The sequence below is a fragment of the Podarcis gaigeae genome (genome assembly GCF_964106915.1).
Source record: "Podarcis gaigeae genome assembly, chromosome: 13".
Taxonomy (NCBI): Eukaryota; Metazoa; Chordata; class Lepidosauria; order Squamata; family Lacertidae; genus Podarcis; species Podarcis gaigeae.
Genome location: NC_139689.1, coordinates 12,488,860 through 12,512,202, shown reverse-complemented (window position 1 = coordinate 12,512,202; position 23,343 = coordinate 12,488,860). Strand labels below are relative to the sequence as shown.

General features: G+C 39.7%; 2 protein-coding genes across 2 annotated transcripts; both read right to left on the bottom strand.

Moving 5' to 3' along the window:
* Positions 1-795: 795 nt before the first annotated feature.
* LOC310830399 (vomeronasal type-2 receptor 26-like) lies at positions 796-10,249 on the bottom strand (the record flags this gene model as incomplete). Its single annotated transcript, XM_083710175.1, has 6 exons — positions 796-1,697; positions 2,665-2,791; positions 4,121-4,348; positions 5,430-6,281; positions 7,773-8,064; positions 10,107-10,249. 6 exons carry the CDS (start codon positions 10,247-10,249, stop codon positions 796-798), a joined length of 2,544 nt encoding a protein of 847 aa, XP_083566301.1.
* A 2,964-nt stretch (positions 10,250-13,213) lies between these two features.
* On the bottom strand, positions 13,214-14,113 carry LOC310830398 (vomeronasal type-2 receptor 26-like; the record flags this gene model as incomplete). The annotated part of the gene is made up of 1 exon (XM_083710174.1): positions 13,214-14,113. The coding sequence occupies one exon, from the start codon at positions 14,111-14,113 to the stop codon at positions 13,214-13,216; it is 900 nt and encodes a 299-aa protein (XP_083566300.1).
* Between the last annotated feature and the right edge of the window lie 9,230 nt (positions 14,114-23,343).

Genomic DNA, 23,343 nt, shown 5'->3' with positions numbered 1-23,343 from the left:
TTATTTGTTTATTTGTTTATTATTTTCATTTCTATACCACTTTATATTTTTAAGAAAAATCTCAAAGTGGTTTACCTCACATTAAACATAAATAAAACAATCCAGAATCAAACACCTGGCACCAAAAATATGTAACGGAGGAGGAGGCATATGGAGAATGGAGGTTTGGAGGTTGCCAGCATCATAACAGGCCTTTTCTGTGGTGGGTCCCTGTTTGCAGAATGATTTCCCCAGCATATATTTTGGCACCACGTGAAAACATTCCTCTTTGGCTGTTACTGATTCTGTGGCCTTTCAAAGCAGGATGAGTTTTGTCTTCTCCCCATTTTACTATTATAAAATTGTTTAATTTGTGTTTTATTCTGTAAACCACCCTGTGGTCTCTTGATGAAGGGGTGTATATAAATTTAATAACTAATAATAGTGATAGTCTATATATGATATGGCACAGTGTCCACATGGATCAACTGTAACTTAGTTTTAATGATGGCACTGGAACAATTGTAGAGGGAACATGTTTCTTTGAATTGGAAACCTTTTAAGCAAACATAACTGATGGACAACATTAACCTAACATTTAAGCAAAATATCTTTATGTAGAGAAAAGCATAGCATTGGGGGGGGGGGCAGAGATGTATTCGTATATATGCCACCTCTGATTAATGGTCAATATCCTATCTTCAGACTCTCATTGGACATATTCCATCTATTTGCTCAGCAAAATTAAATGGAAATAAAGCCTATTTCAGTCAACTGGATTTACTTCTGAGTATCATGATTTCAGTTGTTTGACTTTTAGTTATTTCTCTTTTTTAGCTGCTCTTTACTGTTCAGTTCAGGTCTGAGGACAATTATATAGCATTTAGGGGAGAAAATACAGCTCAGTATCCCTGCGCTGGAGGCCAAGATAGAGAAGATCTCCACAGCCACCATGTATTTTCCTTTGGTGCTCAGAAACGTTGGAACAAAAGAAAGCCAAACACTGCAAAACACCAGCATGCTGAAAGTGATGAATTTGGCTTCATTAAAAGTGTCTGGCAGTCTCCGAGCAAAGAAAGCCACAACAAAGCTGACAAGAGCCAGTAATCCCATGTAACCAAGAATATAGTAGAACATGTGGGCTGATCCTTCGTTGCATTCCACTACAATTTCTTCAGGAAGAGAATGCATGTCTAAATCTGGAAATGGAGGGTCTGTACATAGCCATAGCATGCAAATACCTACTTGGATAACTGAACAGCTGAAAATAATAGAGTTTGAGAATCTTTTCCCCACCCATTTCCTTATTTTGGATCCTGGCTTGGTAGCCATGAAAGCCAAAACCACAGTGAGGGTTTTTGCCAAAACAGAAGAAACAGCTACTGAAAAGATGATACCGAAAGCAGTTTGTCGTAACTGACAAGTTAGTGTCTGAGGCTTGCCAATGAATAGCAAGGAGCAGAGGAAGCAGAGCAGGAGGGAGATGAGCAGAGTGTAGGTGAGGTTCTGGTTGTTGGCTTTGACAATGGGAGTCTTCCGGTGCTTGACAAAGATTCCAAACACTAACACTGTCATTGAAGATAGTGACAGAGCCAAAACAGTCAAACTGATGCCCAAAGGTTCATCATAAGATAAAAAGTTCAGATATTTCAGAAGGCACTCATTTCTCTCTTTATTAGGATATTTATGTTCTTGACATTCAAAACAATCATCCATATCTTTAAAAAGAAAAAGAAAAAGGTAATAGTATTTTAATCTACCAGTTCTTCCATATTATACTGTATTACCGAGGTATAATAGAGATATTGAATGGACTGATGTTATTGTTGATTATCTAACATGCTGGCAGATTACCATAGAACTATTTAGTTTTCCTGTGGCTAGTATGAGGAAATGCTTAGCCCAGAAGTGCATTTGTTTCAAATGCAGGAAAGACCCTTGTAAAGCAGCACCATGAAAAATTAACCCCTCTAATTTCAATTTGAAGGGGTTAGAAGATACATCTCCTTCTTGCCCCTGCTTCCTGGCCATATACTTATCTAGGTTTAGGGGAAAACGAAAAACCCTCTTATTTAGCATTCCCCCCCCCCGAACTATCTGACCAGAGGATGCAAAATGGAGCAGGTGGTCCCTTAGTTGGCACTTGATAGGAAAGAGTGGGAGCCTCATTGTGGATTGGGTGGGCTGTGCAAATTTCTATCTAATATTCCTGATGGTGATTGCTGTAGGGTGGCCTAGGGTGGTGTGTGTGTGTGTGTGTGTGTGTTTGTGTGTGTGTGTGGTTTTTCTGTCTTTCAACGAACGTTTTATCCAGCACTCTATAGCCCTCCCAGCTTCCCTTGCTTCCTGATCTGAAAAAGCCCCATGTCATTTCCCCCCACCCCTTATTGAAGCACAGGCATGTGGGAAGCCTGCAGACTGCAGACAACTGGTTAGATTACTGGCAAAATGTAATAAAATACACTCACGAAAACTCTTCGGCCATCACAAATGGAATGTGAATAAACCTTGCAGATGAGAATTTCAGCAAAGTTTCTCTCCTTTGATCATTTTCAAATGCAATTGCTCATAATGGATCAGCAAAGTTTTTTTAAAAAAATGGAAGTATTTATTATTATTTTGTGGCATAACCCTATGAGATACAAAATGGTTCTGAACATCCTTTAGATAATGATGTCTCCTTACCCTTCGCATTTGAAATCTTCCCCTCTGGACAGGGAAGACACTCATAGCAACAAAATGGCTTGCCCTCCTTCTTTTTTCTGCTGAAACCTGGATAGCAGTAGTCATTACACAAGGCAAGGGGTATAGCCTGTTCATAAAAGAGAAGAGATAACATTTATAAAATCTCTCGTAACAGTGAGGTTGCTGAATTTAGCAAAGAGCATCATGTGACTCTGATAGGGTTTTGTATGTTTATTCAATCAGAGTTAACATGAAGGGGGGGGGTCAGCAGTCTTAGAAAATACCACTTCCTTTTAGCAGAGTGTTTTCTTGGTGGGGTCATGCTGGATGAATTGCTGAAAAGATAGGATCTATGTTTTGAGTCATTGGGGAATCTTTTCCCTCACTCTAAATAAGTTGAGGTTTCCTCATATGATCAGCCTTTAAATTAACCCATTGTCCTCTTACAGAACTTTGTAGAATTGTAATGCCAGCATGTGCACCGTTTAATACCTGGTAGGCTGGGATCACATTGGGGAGGAGAAGCCTTGGTGAGTAAAACCATTACAGAAAGAAGATCTAGTGTTTGTGCAATTTCATATTTTAATGAACAGGTTGCTAAATTGTAAGAAAAGATCATATGCTTCACAGGGAAGTTGTATTCTGGGTGCTATTGATACTAAGTCCGGAAAGAAGAGGAATGTTTTAAGTGCTGTGTATGTGTGTGTGTTAGTGAATTGCTACAAAATGGAATGAAATAGCTTTGAGGGTTTTTTTAAAAAAATATGAAACAAAAATGTAAAGAATAATAAGAAGAAACACTGATCTCATACAGAATTAGGTTTGCATTCCCTAAGTAATATCTGATTTGGGACCATCACACAGAAAATGATCCTTTGTACTCATTCCAATTTATCTTCTCCCCTAAAACCAATCCTTTTTTCTAGTGGTACTACTCACCAGTACACAGTATTAGCACCTCCCCCTACAATCAGTGCTCAACTGTGCCATGAGCAAAGGTCTGCAGCGGTAAGGTCACTGCTACTCTCTCTCTCTCTCTCTCTCTCTCTCTCTCTCTCTCTCTCTCACACACACACACACACACACACACACACACACACAAATGGCTTGAGCACACAAATCCCCAAGGAGCCTGAGAATGGATGGTGTAGCATGTGATGCGCTTCCCCCATTGTGCGCTGTGCACTGCTGCTGGACGTATGCGTTCTGGTTGCCTAGATGGTGGCACTCATGATGGTCAGGGCAGGAGCTGCTTTTGAGTGCCAGCACCTTTTTTTCTAGGAAAAACAGGTGCTATCTAAAATTGATTTCACAAAAGGGGTGGTCAAACAATATTTAGTATTTACTCCCTTATTCATTCATATGTTTTAGTTCTATTCCAGCTTTTCACAAATGGCTTCCAAGAGTAGGATTAACTGATCAACAGTGTACCCTAGACTATCCAGTCTGACCCTACCTGATTTAATTGGTTTTGCCATGTAATCATTGTCTCGTTGATGGAGATCTGTCCGTCCAGTGGTTCTTGAGGCTCCATTCTTCCTACTTTCACTTTTAGGAAAGATTTGTTTGGGAAAGTGACCCAATTGATAATATCAAATCCAGCTAACAATTCACCCTTCTCATCAAAGGACACTTTGTCACCAGCACTGTTGTTGAATGAGATGCTCCTAAGAAAAGCATGAAGCTAGAGTAAAAGATGTTTAAGTCAGATTTTTGAAGTGTGAATGTGTTTTATATGCAATGTGCTCTGTGTGGCACTGCCCTTGAGATTGGCTTGGAAGCTGTAGCTGGTGCAAAATATCCCATACACTGGGACAGAGTATTACCTATACTGTATATTACCCCACTTTTTGAAGAATTTCATGGGCTGCAAATTAGCTACTGGGCTAATTCAAAGTGCTGGTTTTGGCGTATAAAACCCTACACAGCTTGGGACCATGATACCTGAAAATGTTTTCTTACCCCTTATATCAGGGGTCAGCAAACTTTTTCAGCAGGGGGCCGATCCACTGTCCTTCAGACCTTGTGGGGGGCAGGACTATATTTTGAAAAAAGAACAACCATGAACGAATTCCTATGCCCTACAAATAACTGAGAAATGCATTTTAAATAAAAGCAGACATTCTACTCATGTAAAAACACGCAGATTCCCAGACCGTCCGCGGGCCGGATTTAGATGGTGACTGGGCCGGATCTGGATCCCGGGTATTTAAGGCATGGGTTTGCCTACCCATGCCTTATAAACTCAGTTGACCACTGCACTCTTCTTGGAGGGGCTCCTGCATAAACCATCTTATCAGGAAGTACATTCCAAACAATCTAAGAAATTGGCCTTTAATCTTCTGGCTAAAGTCTTTAGTCTTTAGTCTTCAGCCCAGCATCCCTCACTGTGAGAAGCAAAGTTACAGGGAACCAGGAAGAGGGCCTTCTCGGTAGTGGTGCCCGCCCTGTGGAACGCTCTCCTATCAGATATCAAAGAAATAAAAATCTATCTGATGTTTAGAAGACATCTGAAGGCAGCCCTGTTTAGGGAAGTTTTTAATGACTGATGTTTTAATGTATTTTTTATCTTTTGTTGGAAGCCAGCCAGAGTGGCTGGGGTATAAATAAATTAATAATAATAATAATAATAATAATAATAATAATAATAATAATAATAATAATAATTGCACATTGATGGTCCCATATAAAAAACAGAACAAATATTGTCAATTTCATAGTCAGTTCCTAAAAATATAAATAGGCAGTAACATATGGTACATCACCTTTAAAAGACTTTTCTTTGAAATCTCCAGAAGGTCTCTCTCCACAATGGTTCTGTATCTGTTTCTAGATGCATATAAAGCATTCAGTGCATGTGCAACAGTGTATACAGCATTGTAAATGCTATAACTTTGGCTGGTCATACTCATTTCGAAAAAAGGTCCAGGCAGTCTCTCTAGCGTCTCCTTTCCTGTGCAGTATCCATTACCCATGTCAGTATCTGCAGTTAATGAACAGCTGAATGCTTGTTCCCAGAAGGCCCTGATAAAGCCATCTTCATCAGAGATGGAGGGATTCCGGATCTGAAGGAAATCTTTGAACCCCTTCACCTCAGTAGAATGAATGGCAAAAGACAAGGCACCGTGGAAAATCTTTACATCCAGATTGTGGAAAAATGGCTCCAATGAAAAGTCCCAATGGGCTGTCATAACCCACACCTTGCTTATGGGGATCTTAATATCCCTTTCAATTAGATTGAGCACTACTTGCAAAATCAACATCATGTGAGGATCAGCACTTGCGACACAGACATTGACGCTTGTGTCATTTAGTGAAGCTATTATATCCATATAAATGTCATAAAAGTTAATCACACCTAAAATGTTGCTCTGTTTTGGCATCCTTTTAGCGAAAGCTGTACAGATACCATTCCGGGAAAAGATGTGGTCCATGGTCTGGATGAATTTTTCTCCTTTATCATCACCCATGGCCAAGATCCCAACCCACTTCCATTGAAAATAGAGCAGCAGCTTGACAATTCCGGTGTACTGCTGCTCTTCATTCGGCACCATGCGATATAACAGAGAGCGCTGAGTTACATCACTCACACCTGGTGCATATAAACAATAGGTGACCTAAGCAAGGCAAATAATGTTTGTTTCCATGGGGGAAATGTTCACTTAATTATAATAGTAATCGTTTCTTTCATATTTGCTACTCAAAATTGTCCATGCTAAAACCTTAGGCACCTTGTTTGCCCATTGGTATTTTAGTTTGCCCATAGGCATCTGTTTGGCTGCTGTGAAAAGAGGATTTTGGAACAGACAGACCACTGGCCTGACCTAGCAGGCTCTTCTTATGTTCTTATGCATGTGGGATCTCTCGCCACTTTTAACTTCTCACAACATCTCAGAACATCTACCCCTCAAATCTTCCTTCCTTCCTTCCTTCCTTCCTTCCTTCCTCCCTCCCTTCCTTCCTTCCTTCCTTCCTTCCTTCCTTCCTTCCTTCCTTCCTTCCTTCCTCTGTTCTCGTTGTTGTTGGAAGTTCTGATGTTAGACGATGCTAGGAGTTTGCAGGATTTTCCTGCTTATTCAATAATGTATTGAATATTTTAAGAAAGCAAACAGTCCAAACTTATTTGCAAAATACAAGAATCATTTATAAAATGAATAGCAAATTTCAAACAGCCCCATCTTTTAATCCTTAAAGATTTAGGTGAAGGTAGATGGGAATCAACCAATCAATTTGGTATTCTTTGTTGTTACACTTGCAGGTAAGCATGGACAGGGAGGGTGATCGGTAATTAATGCCTTCCTAGTCCAGAAAAGTAAATGCAAAATGTGATAACTGGGGAATATTTTCTATTTTACTCCTTGCAGACAGAGCCAATGGCAGCTCTGTATCAGGAAGTTTTTAATGTTGGACAGTTGCTGTGTTTTTATTATGTTGGATGGCACTCAGAGTGGCTGGGGCAACTCAATCAGATGGATGGAGTATCAATAATAAAATTGTTATTGCTGTGAAATATCAGTGGCACACTGTCCGATGCTAAAATTTGGTGCCCTTCACCTCTTGCCCTCCATTCTACATCCTTGTTGCAGCACCCAGTGTGGCACTGGCACTCAATGCAAGTGAACCAGTCGCACTGTCCTAAAACAATATCTCATAGGGCCAACAATGGGAGATTCTATCATACCTGAGACATGACAAGGCTGCCTATCCTGAAGGGAGACTCTATGTCACTGGGTTGGAGAGATGATTTTAAAAGAGAGTTCTGCCGCCTTCTCCTTCATTTGTAAAGCCTTCATTCCTTGCACATTAATCTAATGCCTTCCAATATAGTTTATAAGAATATAGGAGTTTTATTTACTTATTTATAATTCCTTTGACTATTAACATATTAACACAATTCAGCATTAATTTAGTATTGTGCAGCAGTGTATGCATTTTCTTTTTGGTGCTTCTTTCCTATCCTGTGCATGGTCCATCTTTCTTAGGCCATCTAGCTCAGAACTGACTATACTGACTGGCAGTGTCTATCAAGGATTTTAGACAGAGTTCTCTCCTAGGCCTACATGGAGATGCCGGGAATTAAATCTGGGACCTTTCCTATGTCATCCTACCTGTGGAATCTTGTAGAGGCCTAAGACAGTAGCTATGTGGAAGGAGGTTTCAGAGTCAAGGCCTCCAATGACAGCAATTAGATTTTTCTGCATATCACAGTTGTAGTTGAGAACAATCCTCTTCTGATTAAAGAGAAGATTCAAAGTGTTCTGGTAAGTTATCTGGGCATCAAAGTGACTGTCATAGATATGGAACCCCAAAGTGATGTTGGGTAAGATCATGCAGTTCTCATTGACCTCTTTTACAGCATACGCCAAGGACAAGACATGCTGATATTTTTTCACCATCACACTATAGTAGAGAAGAAGAAAAAACTAGTCTCATAATGCATTAACTGGCATTTTGTCTCGATATCACCTTTATATACTTGACTGCTTTTGTAGGAGCAGCTTTCAGCATTGCCTCCTGTACCTACATCATCTCAACATCAGCAAAGCCCTGCTGGGTCGATCTGATCCAGTATCTTTTTTTCTACAGTGTCTAAGTAGATATCCATGGGAACCCAGAAAACATGTGAGCAATAAGATAGGAGAGTTACCAACATCTCTCACAATAGCCCTTACCCACTGCCTCTTTCCCAGCAGATTATTATTCAGCTGTGCGCTGGCTCTAAACCTGGGTGTAACACCTAGTAATCATTGCTGCTATTTTTCTAGAAAAAGAGGTGCTGAGACGCGCCATAAATACCTCCATTGTTCTCTTATAATGGCAATGACATCCAGCTGAGAGGTGACAGAACTGAGTTCCTGTGAATTCCAGCTGAAAAGAAATCCCTGGTCATCATAGACTAGTAGGTTTCAATAGCCTTTTGAGAACATTTTTGTTGGTGGCCATCTCTACATGTTGTGATAGTTAGTTCCATAGTTTTCATTTTGGTAAGCGGTGGTTGTATATTGTCTGCCCAGAATATCTAACCATTCCGCTTCATTGGATGAGCCTCATTTCTAAAATTATGAGACAGGGAGGAAAAGAAATGTCTCCTCATTTAATCCAAACCATGAATAATTTTAGAAACCTCTGTAATGCCCTTGCCTTCCTCAACATTTTCTTTCTAAAGTAAAAGGTTTCAAAAGTTACAACCTTTTACTTATAATGGAATTGCTTCAGTCCTATGATTGAGGTTGCTCTTTTCTGTGTGTTTTTTTTTTTATAACTCTACAATATCCTTTTCAAGATTTGGCTCCCAGAACTGCAGACCATCCCAAATGTACAAAGGTAGAGTGTACAAAGGCATTATGGTATTTCTGAATCCATAATATTTAATAAAGCCTTTTCAAAACTGTCACATAGAGGGCTGACATTTTAATTGAATCATGACATTGTCAGTCACTGTCATATCAGATCTCATCTCTCTCTGTGTTCATAGATAGATAATTTGCTCCAGAGTGACAGTGAGCTACGTTTGTCATTTTAATGCCAATTCAATTTTGGGGAAATATCCTTTCTCAACTCCTCACAATCCCTTTTTATTTTTTACCACCCATCTCATTGCTTAATCTCAAAATATGTCATTTGTGAAGAAGTTAAAAAGCGTTGTTCCCAATACAGATCTTTGGAAGATCACCACTCTGATGTCCATTTCTTCTTCCTACTCTCTGTTTTCAGTTTGTCAACCAGTTAATGTATTATTATCCCATGACTAATTAATTTGTCCAGAAGCCTTTGGTGAAGGCAATATTTTTTTGAAAACTTGAGTAATTTCCAGAATATTGCATGGACACCTTTCTAAATGCTTTCCTTATAAATGCGCTCTCTCTCTCTCTCTCTCTCTCTCTCTCTCTCTCTCTCTCTCTCTTATAATATAACCACTGAAGATTCACCTAACGGCCTGTTTTTTAATAGCTAAGCTAATAATCATCATTCGATCTCTTGGTCTCACTGCAACCAATGCAATACTAAACAAGAAGTTCTTCACAGTTCTCTCCAGTCAGTCTAACCATTATAGTCATTGGAACTTATTTGCTGTTTTGATCCTGTCTGACAGCAGTGATAATTGGAATGTATTGGGCCAGAGAGGGCAAAGCTGAACACGTAGTCATAGGGTTGGGTTTAAATTCTAGATGTATGTGGTGTGAGATAAATTATAGAATCAAGTCTAAGAAGGAACCTACACATGCATCCCTGCCACAAAAAAGTGAACACCATTCCCTCCAGTATAGAAACCCAAGTGGTTATTTAATAAAAAAAAATCATTGCTAGTAGGACCTTTTTATATAATTTATCCAAGGAGAATGAGGCAGCCAATCACTATTAGTCACTATAGTACATTATACATACAGGTTCACAAAACAGTCAAATGAGTGCAATGGAAAACAAGACAATGGCTTCCTTACACAGGTTCAACATCATACTTTGGTTTTGGCTGTGTTTCGAAGTCTGCACCCTCTGAAAATGAGAAGATCTGGGAAGTGATCCCACCAATGATAAAGCTCCCTGGCTGATAATACTGGTATCTCACCCGAAGGGGATCATTCATGGTACACAAAGCTGGATTCATATTGCAATCAGTTTGAGGCAACAGCAGTAACACCAGGAGTTGTAAGGACAAGAAATACCCTGTCATCCAGAAGGAAAAATGGTCTTCCTTTGACAAAGAACTCCTGGTTCCTTTCTTGATCATTCTCATCTGTCACCAACCTGGTTACAAAAGCATAGTCTCGTTGAATCTAAAGCCTGTTAATAAACTTATCTGTTACCTGCCCTCTAAACTTAAAGGGGGGAAAGGTCCCCACTAAGGGTGACACAGTACTGTATGAACTCTCCCCCCCTTTCTGACTAGTTCGAGGGCTATTATATATAAATATTTTAAAAGAATAATATGGCCTGTGGCAGTAAGGACAGTGAATAATTGGGATCTTACATAATTATACGGGGTGAACAAGCATCTCCCCAAAGTATTGCGTTCAGAAAGGCACCAGCTGTTGCAGGACTGCAAAATAAATATAGACCATTCCAGTTCTTAATTAGTTTTACAATGTTAGAACAATTGTAACTTCCACTGTTATTGCAGTACCATTTGTTCCCCCTGGAAATAGCATAGGTTTTTGATGCCTGGGCAAGAGGAGCGGAAGAAATCTATAGGAAATTGGGTAGGGTGGGTTTGCCCTGCTTTTGTGGCTCAGATTTTTTTTAAAAATTATTTATTTATTTGCAACATCTTTTGTCTTGTCTTAATAAAATAAAATAGAAATGTATTTCAGTGTCTCAGAGATAAACATTTATTTATTTATTTATTTATTTATTTGAAACATCTTTTTAAAATATTTTTTTTTAAAAAAATACTTGCAGTATACCTGTTTCAGTCTCAGTTTTGGTGCAAGGTGACTATCGTAATGATGGTAGCATTTGACAAGGATTCCCCCCCACCAAGGTGTAAAATAGACACTCCCCCACAGAGAAACTCTTGCTCTCTAAATTAGGTAAGCCACCTCATCTTGAAAACCCACTCTTTAGACCTAAATCGGAACAAGTGCTGTTTCTTCCAATTCAACTCTAAACCATGGGTTTTCATGGGGAAAATTGGTGGGGCAAATGAAGCTGTGGATGAATCCTATGTATTAGACTTGGGTCCTAGTTTTCTGATAGGCTGCAGTAGGCTCCAAGTCAGATATGGTCCAAATCTGATAGGTGGTGATCATATTGGCCAGCATGGTCACAGAAGGGTTGGAGTTCAGATCTGATCAGGAAAGGCTGGAAACTCCATGTTGCTACTCAATGATATGAGTTTGAGATGAGTTTCACAGAGTGGACAACTGACAAGGTTAGCAAAGTTTGGAAGGCAACTGACAAGGTTGGCAAAGTTTGGAAGGCCTGCTGTGGGTCCTTGGATTGTTAGTGGAGTGCAGCCAAGTGTTGCAAAAGCCATGAGGATAGCATCTGACAAGTCTCTCTTAAAGGTTGTTCTAGAACTGAGAAGCCACCACCAAAATATCTAGTAGCCAGCCAGCCATTTTACATATAATTTGTTTGGTGACGGAAATTGGAGCAGAGCCTCTATCAATGAACTTCACGATCAGTTAGAGATGTATATGGCAAGGCAATATTTCAATAGCTTGGTCCAATATTTTATGGGCTTTAAATGTAAGAATGAGAATTTTGGGGGGTTACCATGTCAAATAAACTCATTTGAAATTCTTCTTGAGCAAAATAATAAAACCAAAATAATAACAAAGCTATATTTAGTACTCTAAATATATACCAAACAATCTCTCCGTACTCCATATAAAAGGAAATAGGAATGGGACTTAGCAAATATTGGGTTAACAATCCTCAAAGCAGAATGGACATGGACATTTAAAATATTCCAAAAACATATATTAATGTATATGAATGAGAATTATCTTAAGGCAGTTTTCCAATGATACTAAATTCTACACAGAATTAGTAAAGTTTATGGCCAAAACATGAATAGCTACAGAATTAGCACAGATTTAATACATATCTTTTGGAGTTGTGAAAAAGAAACAATTTTCTGGACAGAAGTACTAAATAATTATATCATAGAATCATAGAATCATAGTTGGAAGAGACCACAAGGGCCATCGAGTCCAACCCCCTGCCAAGCAGGAAACACCATCAGAGCACTCCTGACATATGGTTGTCAAGCCTCTGCTTAAAGACCTCCAAAGAAGGAGACTCCACCACACTTCTTGGCAGCAAAACAAGCACAGGCTACAATCTTCCAAGAAATCCTACAATAACTCTCCTTTATTCTGAAGTAATTAATACTGATTTGCAGCTGATTAAAACACGGCTAATGAAAACAAAACAGTGCAATATCCAAAAATGGAAAAATAAAGACCCTCTTACTATAACAGTTAGTTAAGAAAAAGCTGTCAAGCTATCTCAATGATAAAACTTACATAAGAGAGAATGCAATAAATAATAATCAAGAAAACAAATTTATTGGGAGCTGGGCTTTATTTTGACCTTTTGGAGTGACAATGTGAACACGACTTTCCCTTTTAATCTGTTCACCATACTTCACAGTGTTTGTGTGTCTGTGTGTGTTTGCTATGTTGCCCCTTTCTTCTTTCACATGTTATTTGTGGCCATCCAACCTCTGCTTTCAAAGGTACCTAGAGAAGGGGGGATACATATGGCATAGAGCTAAAATAGACCAACTGTAAGTTTGTAAAAATGTCAGCCCTGAAACAAGTGTACAGAGTAAACCATATTTAGGATTGAACACGAAATAGAAAACTAAACATTTAGCATTGATTAAATAATTTACCCAAGCTACAACAACTTTATTTAATGGAGTTCATTGGGACATGAGATGCATCCCTAAATATGCCACATCTGATTCAAAGTAAACATCATGTTTCAGAATATCATGGGGCACATTTGAGATTTTTAGTCTGTATACATAAATGGGGGTAAAGCATGTTAGAAACAGTTGTGTTTACTCCTGAATATTATTATCTCAGTTGTAATATTTTTACTTATTTCTCTTTTTTAGCTGCTCTTTACTGTTCAGGTCTGGCCTCAGGATAATTATGTAACATTTAGGGGAGAAAATGCAACCAAGTATTCCAGCACTGGAGGCCAAGATAGAGAAGATCTCCACAGCCACCATATACTTCCCTTTGGTGCTTAAATAAGTTGGAACAAATGAAATCCACACACTGCAAAACACCAACATGCTAAAAGTGATAAATTTGGCTTCATTAAAAGTGTCCGGAAGCTTCCGAGCAAAGAAAGCCACAACGAAGCTAACAAGAGCCAGAAATCCCATGTAACCAAGAATATAGTAGAACATATTGGGTGAGCCCTCATTGCATTCGACTATGATATACTCAGGCAGAGAGTGCATGTCAAAATCTGGGAATGGAGGCTCAGTACCCAGCCATAGCATGCAAATACTTGCTTGGATAAATGAGCAACAGAGAATAATAGAGGTTGAAAATCTTTTCCCCAACCACTTCCTCATCTTGGATCCTGGTTTAGTTGCCATGAAAGCCAAAACAACAGTGAGGGTTTTTGCCAAGACAGAAGAAACTGCCACTGTGAATATGATACCAAAAGCAGTTTGTCGTAAATAGCAGGTTGGGATCTGAGGCTGGCCAATGAATAGCAAGGAGCAGAGGAAACAGAGCAGGAGGGAGATGAGCAAGGTGTAGGTGAGGTTCCGGTTGTTGGCTTTGACAATGGGAGTCTTCCAGTGCTTGACGAAGAGTCCAAGGACAAAAGCAGTGACTACAGAAAAAGCCAGAGCCAAAGCAGTCAAACTGATGCCCAAAGGTTCATCATAAGATAGGAAGTTTAGGTCCTTGGGAAGACACTGGTTTCTCTCTTTGTTAGGATATTGATCTTCTGGACAGTGGAAACAATCATCCATGTCTTGTTTTAATAAAATAAAATAGAAATGTATTTCAGTGTCTCAGAGATAAACAGTACTGAAGTCCACTAAGGAGACTTCTTTATTAGAGATTATGCATATCCCTGCACATCAACATTTAAATCTGCCATGTTTCTCTTCAACTGAGGATTGCACAAGCGCAAAAGCATCTTACACCCCAGAATTTAAGTTGGGCCACTTATAATTCTAGGTTTTTGTAGGTTTTTCCTTAAAAGAAAGACTACTCTCCAGGGAATTGGAGGTAATGTCATGTGCTCTTTAGCATAATTGTAATTCTTGTAGAAGTATCCTGTTTATTTCTTTCACCCAGTTACCCATGAAGCTTGAGACATTTCTTGGGCGCTATCTATCTTGCTGAAACAATGATACAGCCCCTCTAATGTCAGTATATATGATTGCTCTTAATATGCTTTACAGAATAATGTGTACAACCTCTCTTGTCCGAAATCTTCCCTTCTGGACATAGAGCACAATCATAGCAACAAAATGGTTCTCCCTCCTTCTTTTTTCTGCTGGAACCTGGGTGGCAAGGGGCATTGCACAATGCAAGGGGCACAGCCTATTCACAGAAAAAGAAGATACAACATTTTTTTAAAAAAAAAACACAACAAACCCTCCTATGATCAAGAAATTGCTGGTGTCAACCAAGAGCATCATATATCACTGAGAGGATTATGCATGCTGATCAGACTACAGCTCATTTGAAGAGGGTAGGGTTACAGCACAGTTAAAAGTTGCCCTTTCCTTTTGGCAGTCTTTTTTGGGTGGGTGGGTGGGTGGGTGGGTCGGTGTGGGTGTGTATGAAATATTTAAAAAAGGAACTCACACTTTGAGTCATTTAAGAATCTTTGCCTTTACTCTGAACTGGCCTTGTTTCCCCTTATTGATCCCTAACATTGTTTGATCTCCCTTTAAACTAACCAATTGCTATTATTCTGTTTGCTTTCTTTGCCTTCAGTCATCTGAGTTTTGTAGAATGCTACAAAAAACTGTGTGTTCGCCACTAAAATAAAATAAAAAAGAGGTTAAAATCAAATGGTATCTTTCCATTTAACCAGGTGGAGTATTTTCAAAATGGAAGTTCGATATTCTTTCCCATAAAACTATAAATAAATAACTCTCAAAGTGGGTCCTTTTGCTACCCATATCAGTCTCTAATGAAAGTTTATCTCCTGCACCGTAGCAAGTTTAGTTTCAGGAAGTATGCGGGCTGAAAGGGGTGCGGTGCCAGGAGATGATGTGGATGCCCTGAATAGAGTCAGAAATATGAGGTCCGTTCTGAGTCAAGTAGGGAAGGATTTGGTCAATTTCTAGCACACAACCCTAAACGTAAAATCCAATGCTACAGACTGGTGCCAACATGACATGGAGGGAAAGGCATTAAGCTTTATGTCTTAGAAGCACCATTCTGGTCCTACCTTTTGGAATCGGCTGTGCCATGTAATTATGGCCTTATTAATGGAGAACTCTCTTTCCAGCGGTGACTGAGGATCCATTCTCCCTACTTTCACTTTTAGGAAGGATTTATTTTGGAAAGTAACCCAATTGATAATATCAAATCCAGCTATCAATTCACCTTTCTCATCAAAGGAGACCTTATCCCCAGCAGTGTTGTTAAATGAGATACTCCTCAGAAAAGGGTATAGCTAGAATGAAAGAAGTTTAAATTAGTATTGTCTCTTTCCATCCCTTTTGTAAAACTTAGCTGGCTTCTGAAGCTATTAGTTATTTCCCTCATCCTAGGTAAAAAAGGTAAAGGACCCCTGGACAGTTAAGTCCAGTCAAAGGCGACTATGGGGTGTGGCGCTCATCTTGCTTCAGGCCGAGGGAGCTGGCGTTTGTCCACAGACAACTTTCTGGGTCATGTGGCCAGCATGACTAAACTGCTTCTGGACCGATGGTACTGACAAGTGCCAGAGTTCATGGAAATGCTGTTTACCTTCCTGCCAAAGTGGTACCTATTTATCTACTCGCGCTGGTATGCTTTTGAACTGCTAGGTTGGCAGGAACTGAAGTGAGATGATCGCCTCACTGCATATTCACCTTTGACTGGACTTAACAGTCCAGGGGTCCTTTACGTTACCTTTTTTTAACATATCATCACAGTATTTCAACCATTATTGGGAATGGCAAAGATATGAAAGATTGGCCCTGGTGGATCAGATCAATGTCATTCTGATTCTTCATACTATGGGCATCTTTGAGAACATGATGCTAGATTCGATAGACACTTCATCTGATCCTACAGGGCTGTTCTTATGTAGTCATGTGACGTTTTACCTGATGTGTGCCCAAGTATATCCCACTTTAGGTAGTATATAAACAAATAAGTAAACACAAAAAGGGGCAGCATGGATGAACATTGTAACTTCCCACCCAACCCCAATGATTCTACTTTTTCTGTGTAAGAAATTACCTTAAAATGTTGCAGCTTAGAAGTCTTCAGATGTTTTCCACCCACCATTTCTCCATGTCTCTTTCCAGATGAATACAGGGCATGCAATGCATGTGCCACAGCATAGACAGTATTATAGATGCTGTAGCTTTGGCTGGTCATACTTATTTCAAAAAAAGGTCCAGGAAGGCTCTCTAACTTTTCCCTACCACTGCAACTCCCGCTACTCTCCTCACCCATGCCAGTATCTGGAAATAAGCAGCTGAACGCTTGCTCCCAGAAGACTTTGATAAAGCCATCTCCATCAGAGTGGGAACTATGGACCTGAAGGAAATGTTGGAACCCTTGCACCTCACTGGAGTGAGCTGCAAAGGACAAGGCGCCATGGAAAATCTGAATGTCCAGTTTCTTGAATAACGGATGAACGGAAAAATCCCAGTGGGCTGTCATTATCCACACCTTGTTAATAGGCATCATATTAGTAACACCCAGATTGAGAACCACCTGCAAATCTAATATCATATGAGTGTCAGCACTTACAATAGCTACGCTGACACTTGTCTTGCTTAGCAATGTTGCCATATTCATAAAAATGTCATAAAAGTTAATAACACCTAAAATGTTGCTCTGGATCGGCATTCTCTCGCTGAAGCCTGTACAGATACCATTCTGAGAAAATCTTTGCTTCATCGTCTGCACAAACTTTTCTCCTTTGTCATCACCCATGGCCATGATCCCGACCCACTTCCATTGAAAGTATAGCAACAGCTTGACCATTCCACTGTACTGATGTTCTTCATTGGGGACCATGCGGTACAAGGAGAAGTGATAGGTTACATCATTCACAACTGGAGTATATATACAGTAGGTAACCTAAGCAAGAAAAATAAGTTTTCCTGTAATAAATGTATATAGTCAAACCTTTGCTTACTGACAATATTAATTCAGTTTTTCTCATTAAAAAAACAACAACCCAAGGATATATTTGTGGGCTTATTTCACATTTTAACCCTACAAGACTCCAGTGAATTGGAACAGACTGGGGGGCAGTGATTGTTGAAGATAACCTCGTGAATTCTATGTATGACTCAAATCTGGATCTCCTGGTCTTCACTCCCAACGCACTAACCACAATGCCATACCATTCTTTGTTCTGAATTATTGGTTAATCATTCCTGAATTATTATTTCAGGAATTATTCCTGAAATGCAGCTGTCTGACAAAACACAACTCTGATTTTTTTCAATGCAGTTCTCCCATCAAAATGTGTACAAGGAAGCACATATTGGGAGAAAGAGTGCATAACAATTTGGAGAAAAACTACATGCAAAAGTGGGATATACTAGTGAAATCTGCTTGCAAAAAAATGTGGATTTTCGGCAGAATTGTATACAGTAATATGCCTATTAGGAAAAATTCACATTAAGATATTAATGTATTTCCGCAAGGACTTCATATGCAATTTTGTACACACTGCTCGGCTGAGAAACTGCATTGCACAATTTGGATAAGTGAAAATAAGTTTCATTTAGCATATTGTTAACGGATTCATCTTCAAAAGGAAATTGGATTGAATTTACCTCATCCTTACTCTCAAGCTTGAAGTCTGCCTTGCCCTGGCTTACAGAATGCTGTATCCTACAATGGATCTGGTAGAATTTATTGTAAAATGACTGAAGCACTCATGTGATGGAAAGAAATCTGACACCATGACCATATATATGGCCAAAGCTGCACTAGTCACAAGATGTATAGCCAATTCCCTTCCTCCCCCCATCTTCATTTATCAGATGTTCCCTGCATAATTTACATCAAATATTTCAACATCTGTTGAGGAAATGGATGCTACTATTCACATTATTTTTTTAGATAGGCATGTCCATAGGAAAACTGGCAATCTAGTGAGCCTCCTAGTGAGTCTCAGACCACTGGCCCATTTATTCAGTATTAACTTTAGAAGCTGGCAGTGGCTGTCCAGAATTTCAGGGAGGCAGCACTCCCAGTCCTACTTGGAGCTGCCAGGGATTGAACCTGGAAACTTCTGCATGCAAAGCAGCTGCTCGATCACTGAACTATGGCCCTTCCTATGTGCAAATTCTCCTTCATGTAAACAATGGATAGTAAAGGTAAAGGTAAAGGAACCCCTGACCATTAGGTCCAGTCGTGACCGACTCTGGGGTTGCGGCGCTCATCTCGCTTTATTGGCTGAGGGAGCCGGCACACAGCTTCCGGGTCATGTGGCCAGCATGACTAAGCCGCTTCTGGCAAACCAGAGCAGCGCACGGAAACGCCGTTTACCTTCCCGTCGGAGTGGTACCTATTTATCTACTGGCACTTTGACGTGCTTTCGAACTGCTAAGTGGGCAGGAGCAGGGACCGAACAACGGGAGCTCACCCCATCGTGGGGATTCGAACCACCGACATTCTGATCGTCAAGTCCTAGGCTCTGTGGTTTAACCCACAGAGCCACCTGCGTCCCTACAAACAATGGATAGTATAGGACAATTTTCTCATGAGAATGATAAGCACAGCAGAGTCGTTGAGTCTGGTAAATGGGAAACAGATGAAGTTGATGTCTCTTACCTGTGGTATCTTGTAAAGCCCTAAGATAGTGGCTATGTGGAGGGATGTTTCTGAATCAAGTCCTCCAATGACAGCAACGGGGTTCTTCTTCATGTCACAGTTGAAGTTGAGAACGGTTCTCTTCTGATTAAATAGAAGGTTCAGAGTATTCTGGTAAGTTACCTGTGCATCAAAGTGGCTGTCATAAACATGGAACCCCAAGGTGATGTTGGGTAAGATCTTGTGGTTCTCATTGATCTCTTTCACAGCAAATACAAAGGACAGGGCATGTTGATATTTTTTCAGCATTGCACTAATGTAAAAGACAGGTAATGTGTAAGAAGTGATGGTCTACATGATGAACTACTTCCTCACACTTTGCTGCTTCTGTGGGAACGTCTGCTTCAGTGTCTCTTGCAATATATTATATAAAGTGCCGCAGCAACCCATATTTATTATTGCTGGGGATCATAAGGAAATTAAAAGGAAAACATGGTTATGATATTTTGAGGTATTTCACTGTTATCTGCCTTCACCTAAGACAATGCCAACAGCTTGCTTGTATTGTAGTATTATCCGGGAATCCTGTTCCTGTACTTCTGAATATATGTTCAACTTCTTTCCCACTGGAGAGATCCATAGCTGCCTGTGTTTCAGGCAGGAATCTTTCCCTGACCTACCTGGAAGTATTAGGGATTGGACCTGGGACATTTGCATGGAACACATATGTTCACCTTCTGCTATGAACACCCTTACTGAGTGCTCAGATACTGTCTGACAGCTCAGATAAAAAGAGAGAAAAGAGCATTCAAGGTCATAGAGTGAGAAACCGAAGATGAAATTTGAGGATACTATAAATCCTGGAGGTACTGCTATGTACATAGGAACATAGATTGCTGTCATATACCAAGCTAGAGCAGTGGTCCATTGAGATCAGTATTGTCAAAACTGACTGGCAGCAGCTCTCCAAGTTTTAGACTGGGATTTTCCACCAGCTCTACCTGGAAATTCCATGGATGGAACCTGGGAACTTCTCCTTGCAAAGCAGATGCCCTACGATTAAGCCACAACCCTTCCTCAAATTGTTGTATAGAAATTGTTGGAACAAGGAAACTGCAAGTGTGTTTTCCTTCAAAAACATGAACACCATTCTCTCTCAAGGACAAACGTCAGTGGCATGTTTTTTATATAAACCATGGTTTCTATCATTTATTTATATAATCTACCATTTGTTACCAGTTATATGCACAGTGATTGTATATAACCTCCAGGTATATAATTTAGAGACAAATATATGGTTTTCTTACACAGGTTCAACATCATACTTTGGTGTGGGGTGTGTGTTGAAGTCTGCGCCCTCAGAAAAGGAGAAGAGCTGGGAAGTGATCCCACCGACGATGAGGTCCCCTGGCTGAAAATATTGATATCGCACCTGGAGGGGGTCATTCATGGTGCACACAACAGGAGCCAACTTGCAATCAGTTTGAGGCAATAGCAACAAAACCATGAGTCGCAAGGACTGAAAGTACCCTGTCATCCAGAAGGCAAAACTGCTGTCCCTTGATAAAGAATTCACTGTCCCTATCTTGATCATTATCTTCTAGTGACTATCTGTTTACCACATCCTGGTATCAATGGCTTTAGAGTCTGATGCTCAAGTGATCTGTTGGCTTCTGTCTTAATATATAAGGGAAAGTAGTCTGCACAAAGGGTGGCACAGCACTGTGTGTACCTCAGCCTTTTTCTGTCCAGTTCAGGGGCTATTATAATAGGATTTTAAAAATAAAATCTCCAATGTCATTTGGACTGTGGCTGCAGTAAGTGAATAATTATGGCATTGGATAATTATGCAGAGTGAGAAAACATACTCCCCAAAGTATTGTGTTCAGTAAGGCATCAGGTGTAGCAAAACTGTGAAGTAAACATGGGCATGATCCAGCCAAAGTTAAGCACACATAGACTGCTATTCTATTTTCACTTACCCGAAAGTAAGCACAATTGAACTCAGTGGGACTTACTTCTGAATAGTTGTGTATATGATCACAGCCACTAAATTAATCCATAATGATATGAGAGCTATACCATTTTTATTTTATTTTTAGTTTTTATTATGCGTGTAAAATGAACAATTTGGGGTTTATTTCTAAGCTTGGGGCCTAGTTTTAGAATTAGAAAACATGGGTTTCATTAGGACATTCTTGCACCCATGTTGGTCAACACATGTCCAGGTTCATGCCAATTATACCTGATGTCAATCTTTTTGAAAAAAGGGTGCAACTAATGATGTAGCTTTCATACATATGTATATAGACTAAAAGGCTTGTACAGGAAGTGAGGTGGCAATGAACTGGAAACCAGCTGCAAGAGGTGCTGTAAAATTGCACACCTTCCACTTTTTCACATTTTTGTGCATCCTAGGGCCAAAATAGTTTCCCACCTTTGCTCTCATCCTGTGTTATTACACATGATTAGCTAGAACATATGGAAAGTGAGGACATGCATTCAAAAGTGCATCCAAATCACATGAAAAGACATACTTTTCTAATGGGTGGAATCAGATGCGAAAAAGGTTATTCCTGAACTCTTGGAACATTATCCAGCAAAATGGCATTGTCATCTGCTAATTTGGACACAACTGTGGTTCCAGTGTTAATATTTACTATTGTGAAAGGAAAGGTGGTTTACTACTGTGAATCACCCTGAGATTTTATGATGAAAAGCGGTATATACATAATTCTAATAAATAAATAATAAAAACAAAAAAATTCCTTCCAGTAGCACCTTAAAGACCAACAAAGTTAGTTCTAGGTATGAGCTTTCGTGTGCATGCACACTTCTTCAGATACAAGTGTGCATGCACACGAAAGCTCATACCTAGAACTAACTTAGTTGGTCTTTAAGGTGCTACTGGAAGGAATTTTTTTGTTTTGACTATGGCAGACCAACACGGCTACCTATCTGTAAATAAATAATAAAATTATTTAAAATGAATAACAGTTCAGGGTTCACTTTAGTTTATTGACTTATTTCAAATTAATCTTTAACATCCTTCAGTGGAATGGCTTCAGGGTGGTTTAGAATTGGAAGCAGATATTCATGTCTAGCATAGACATTTATAATAGTGAGCATCTTCTTTGATCCTAGACATGTTTGACTAGAAAGAGACAAATCTCACACACATTCCCAAAGAAATATACATATACCCAGTAATTAAGCACTGTAGCACAGTGCTACAGTATGAGAAATCTTATAAAAGCTTAAATAACATATTGTAGCTTTCAATCACAGAAGACAACAGGTTGTTGTTATTTTAACATATTCTTTTTATTAGATGTGCCTTTTTGTTCAAATCAGGCCTCAGCAAAATAATGTAGCATTTGGGGAAAAAGACACAACCCAGTAATCCTGCACTGGAAGCCAAGATGGAGAAGATCTCAACAGCCACCATGTATTTGCCTTTGGTGCTCAGGTGGGTAGGGAAGAAGGATAACCAAACACTGCAAAACAATAACATGCTGAAGGTGATTGATTTAGTTTCCTGGAAAGTGTCTGGTAACTTCCTGGCTAGGAAAGCCACAGTGAAACTGACAGTAGCCAAGAAACCCATGAAGCCCAATACACAATAAAACATTACATCTGACCCTTCATTACATTGTACAATGGTCTCACTGATAGCTGAATGCATGTCCAATTCTGGAAATGGTGGAGAGGTTGCCAGCCAGATAGTGCAAAGAGTGACTTGAATAAGGGAGCATGAAAGAATAATAGAGGCAGCCACTTTCCACCCCATCCATTTCCTCATTCTGGATCCTGGCTTGGTGGCCATGAAAGCTAGAATCACGGTGATGGTTTTGGCCAGCATGCAAGAAACAGCCACTGAGAAGATGATACCAAAAGTGGTTTGTCGAAGGAGGCACGTCACTGCATTGGGTCGACCAACAAATAAAAAAGCACAAAGGAAAGAAAGCAGGAGGAAGACGAGGAGAGTGTAAGAAAGGCTCCGGTTATTGGCTTTGACAATGGGCGTGTTGTGGTGTTTCATAAAGGTTCCCAGCACCAGAGCTGTAATGAAAGAAAGGGAGAGAGCAGCAATGGCCAAACCTATTCCCAAAGAATCTTCATAAGACAAGAAGGTTATAGCTTTGTGGAGGCAGAAATCCCTGTTAATATTTGGATAATGGCTCTCTGGACACTGAAAGCAGCTATCCATATCTGGAAGAAATTAATGTGAAATTCCTGAATAAATACGTAC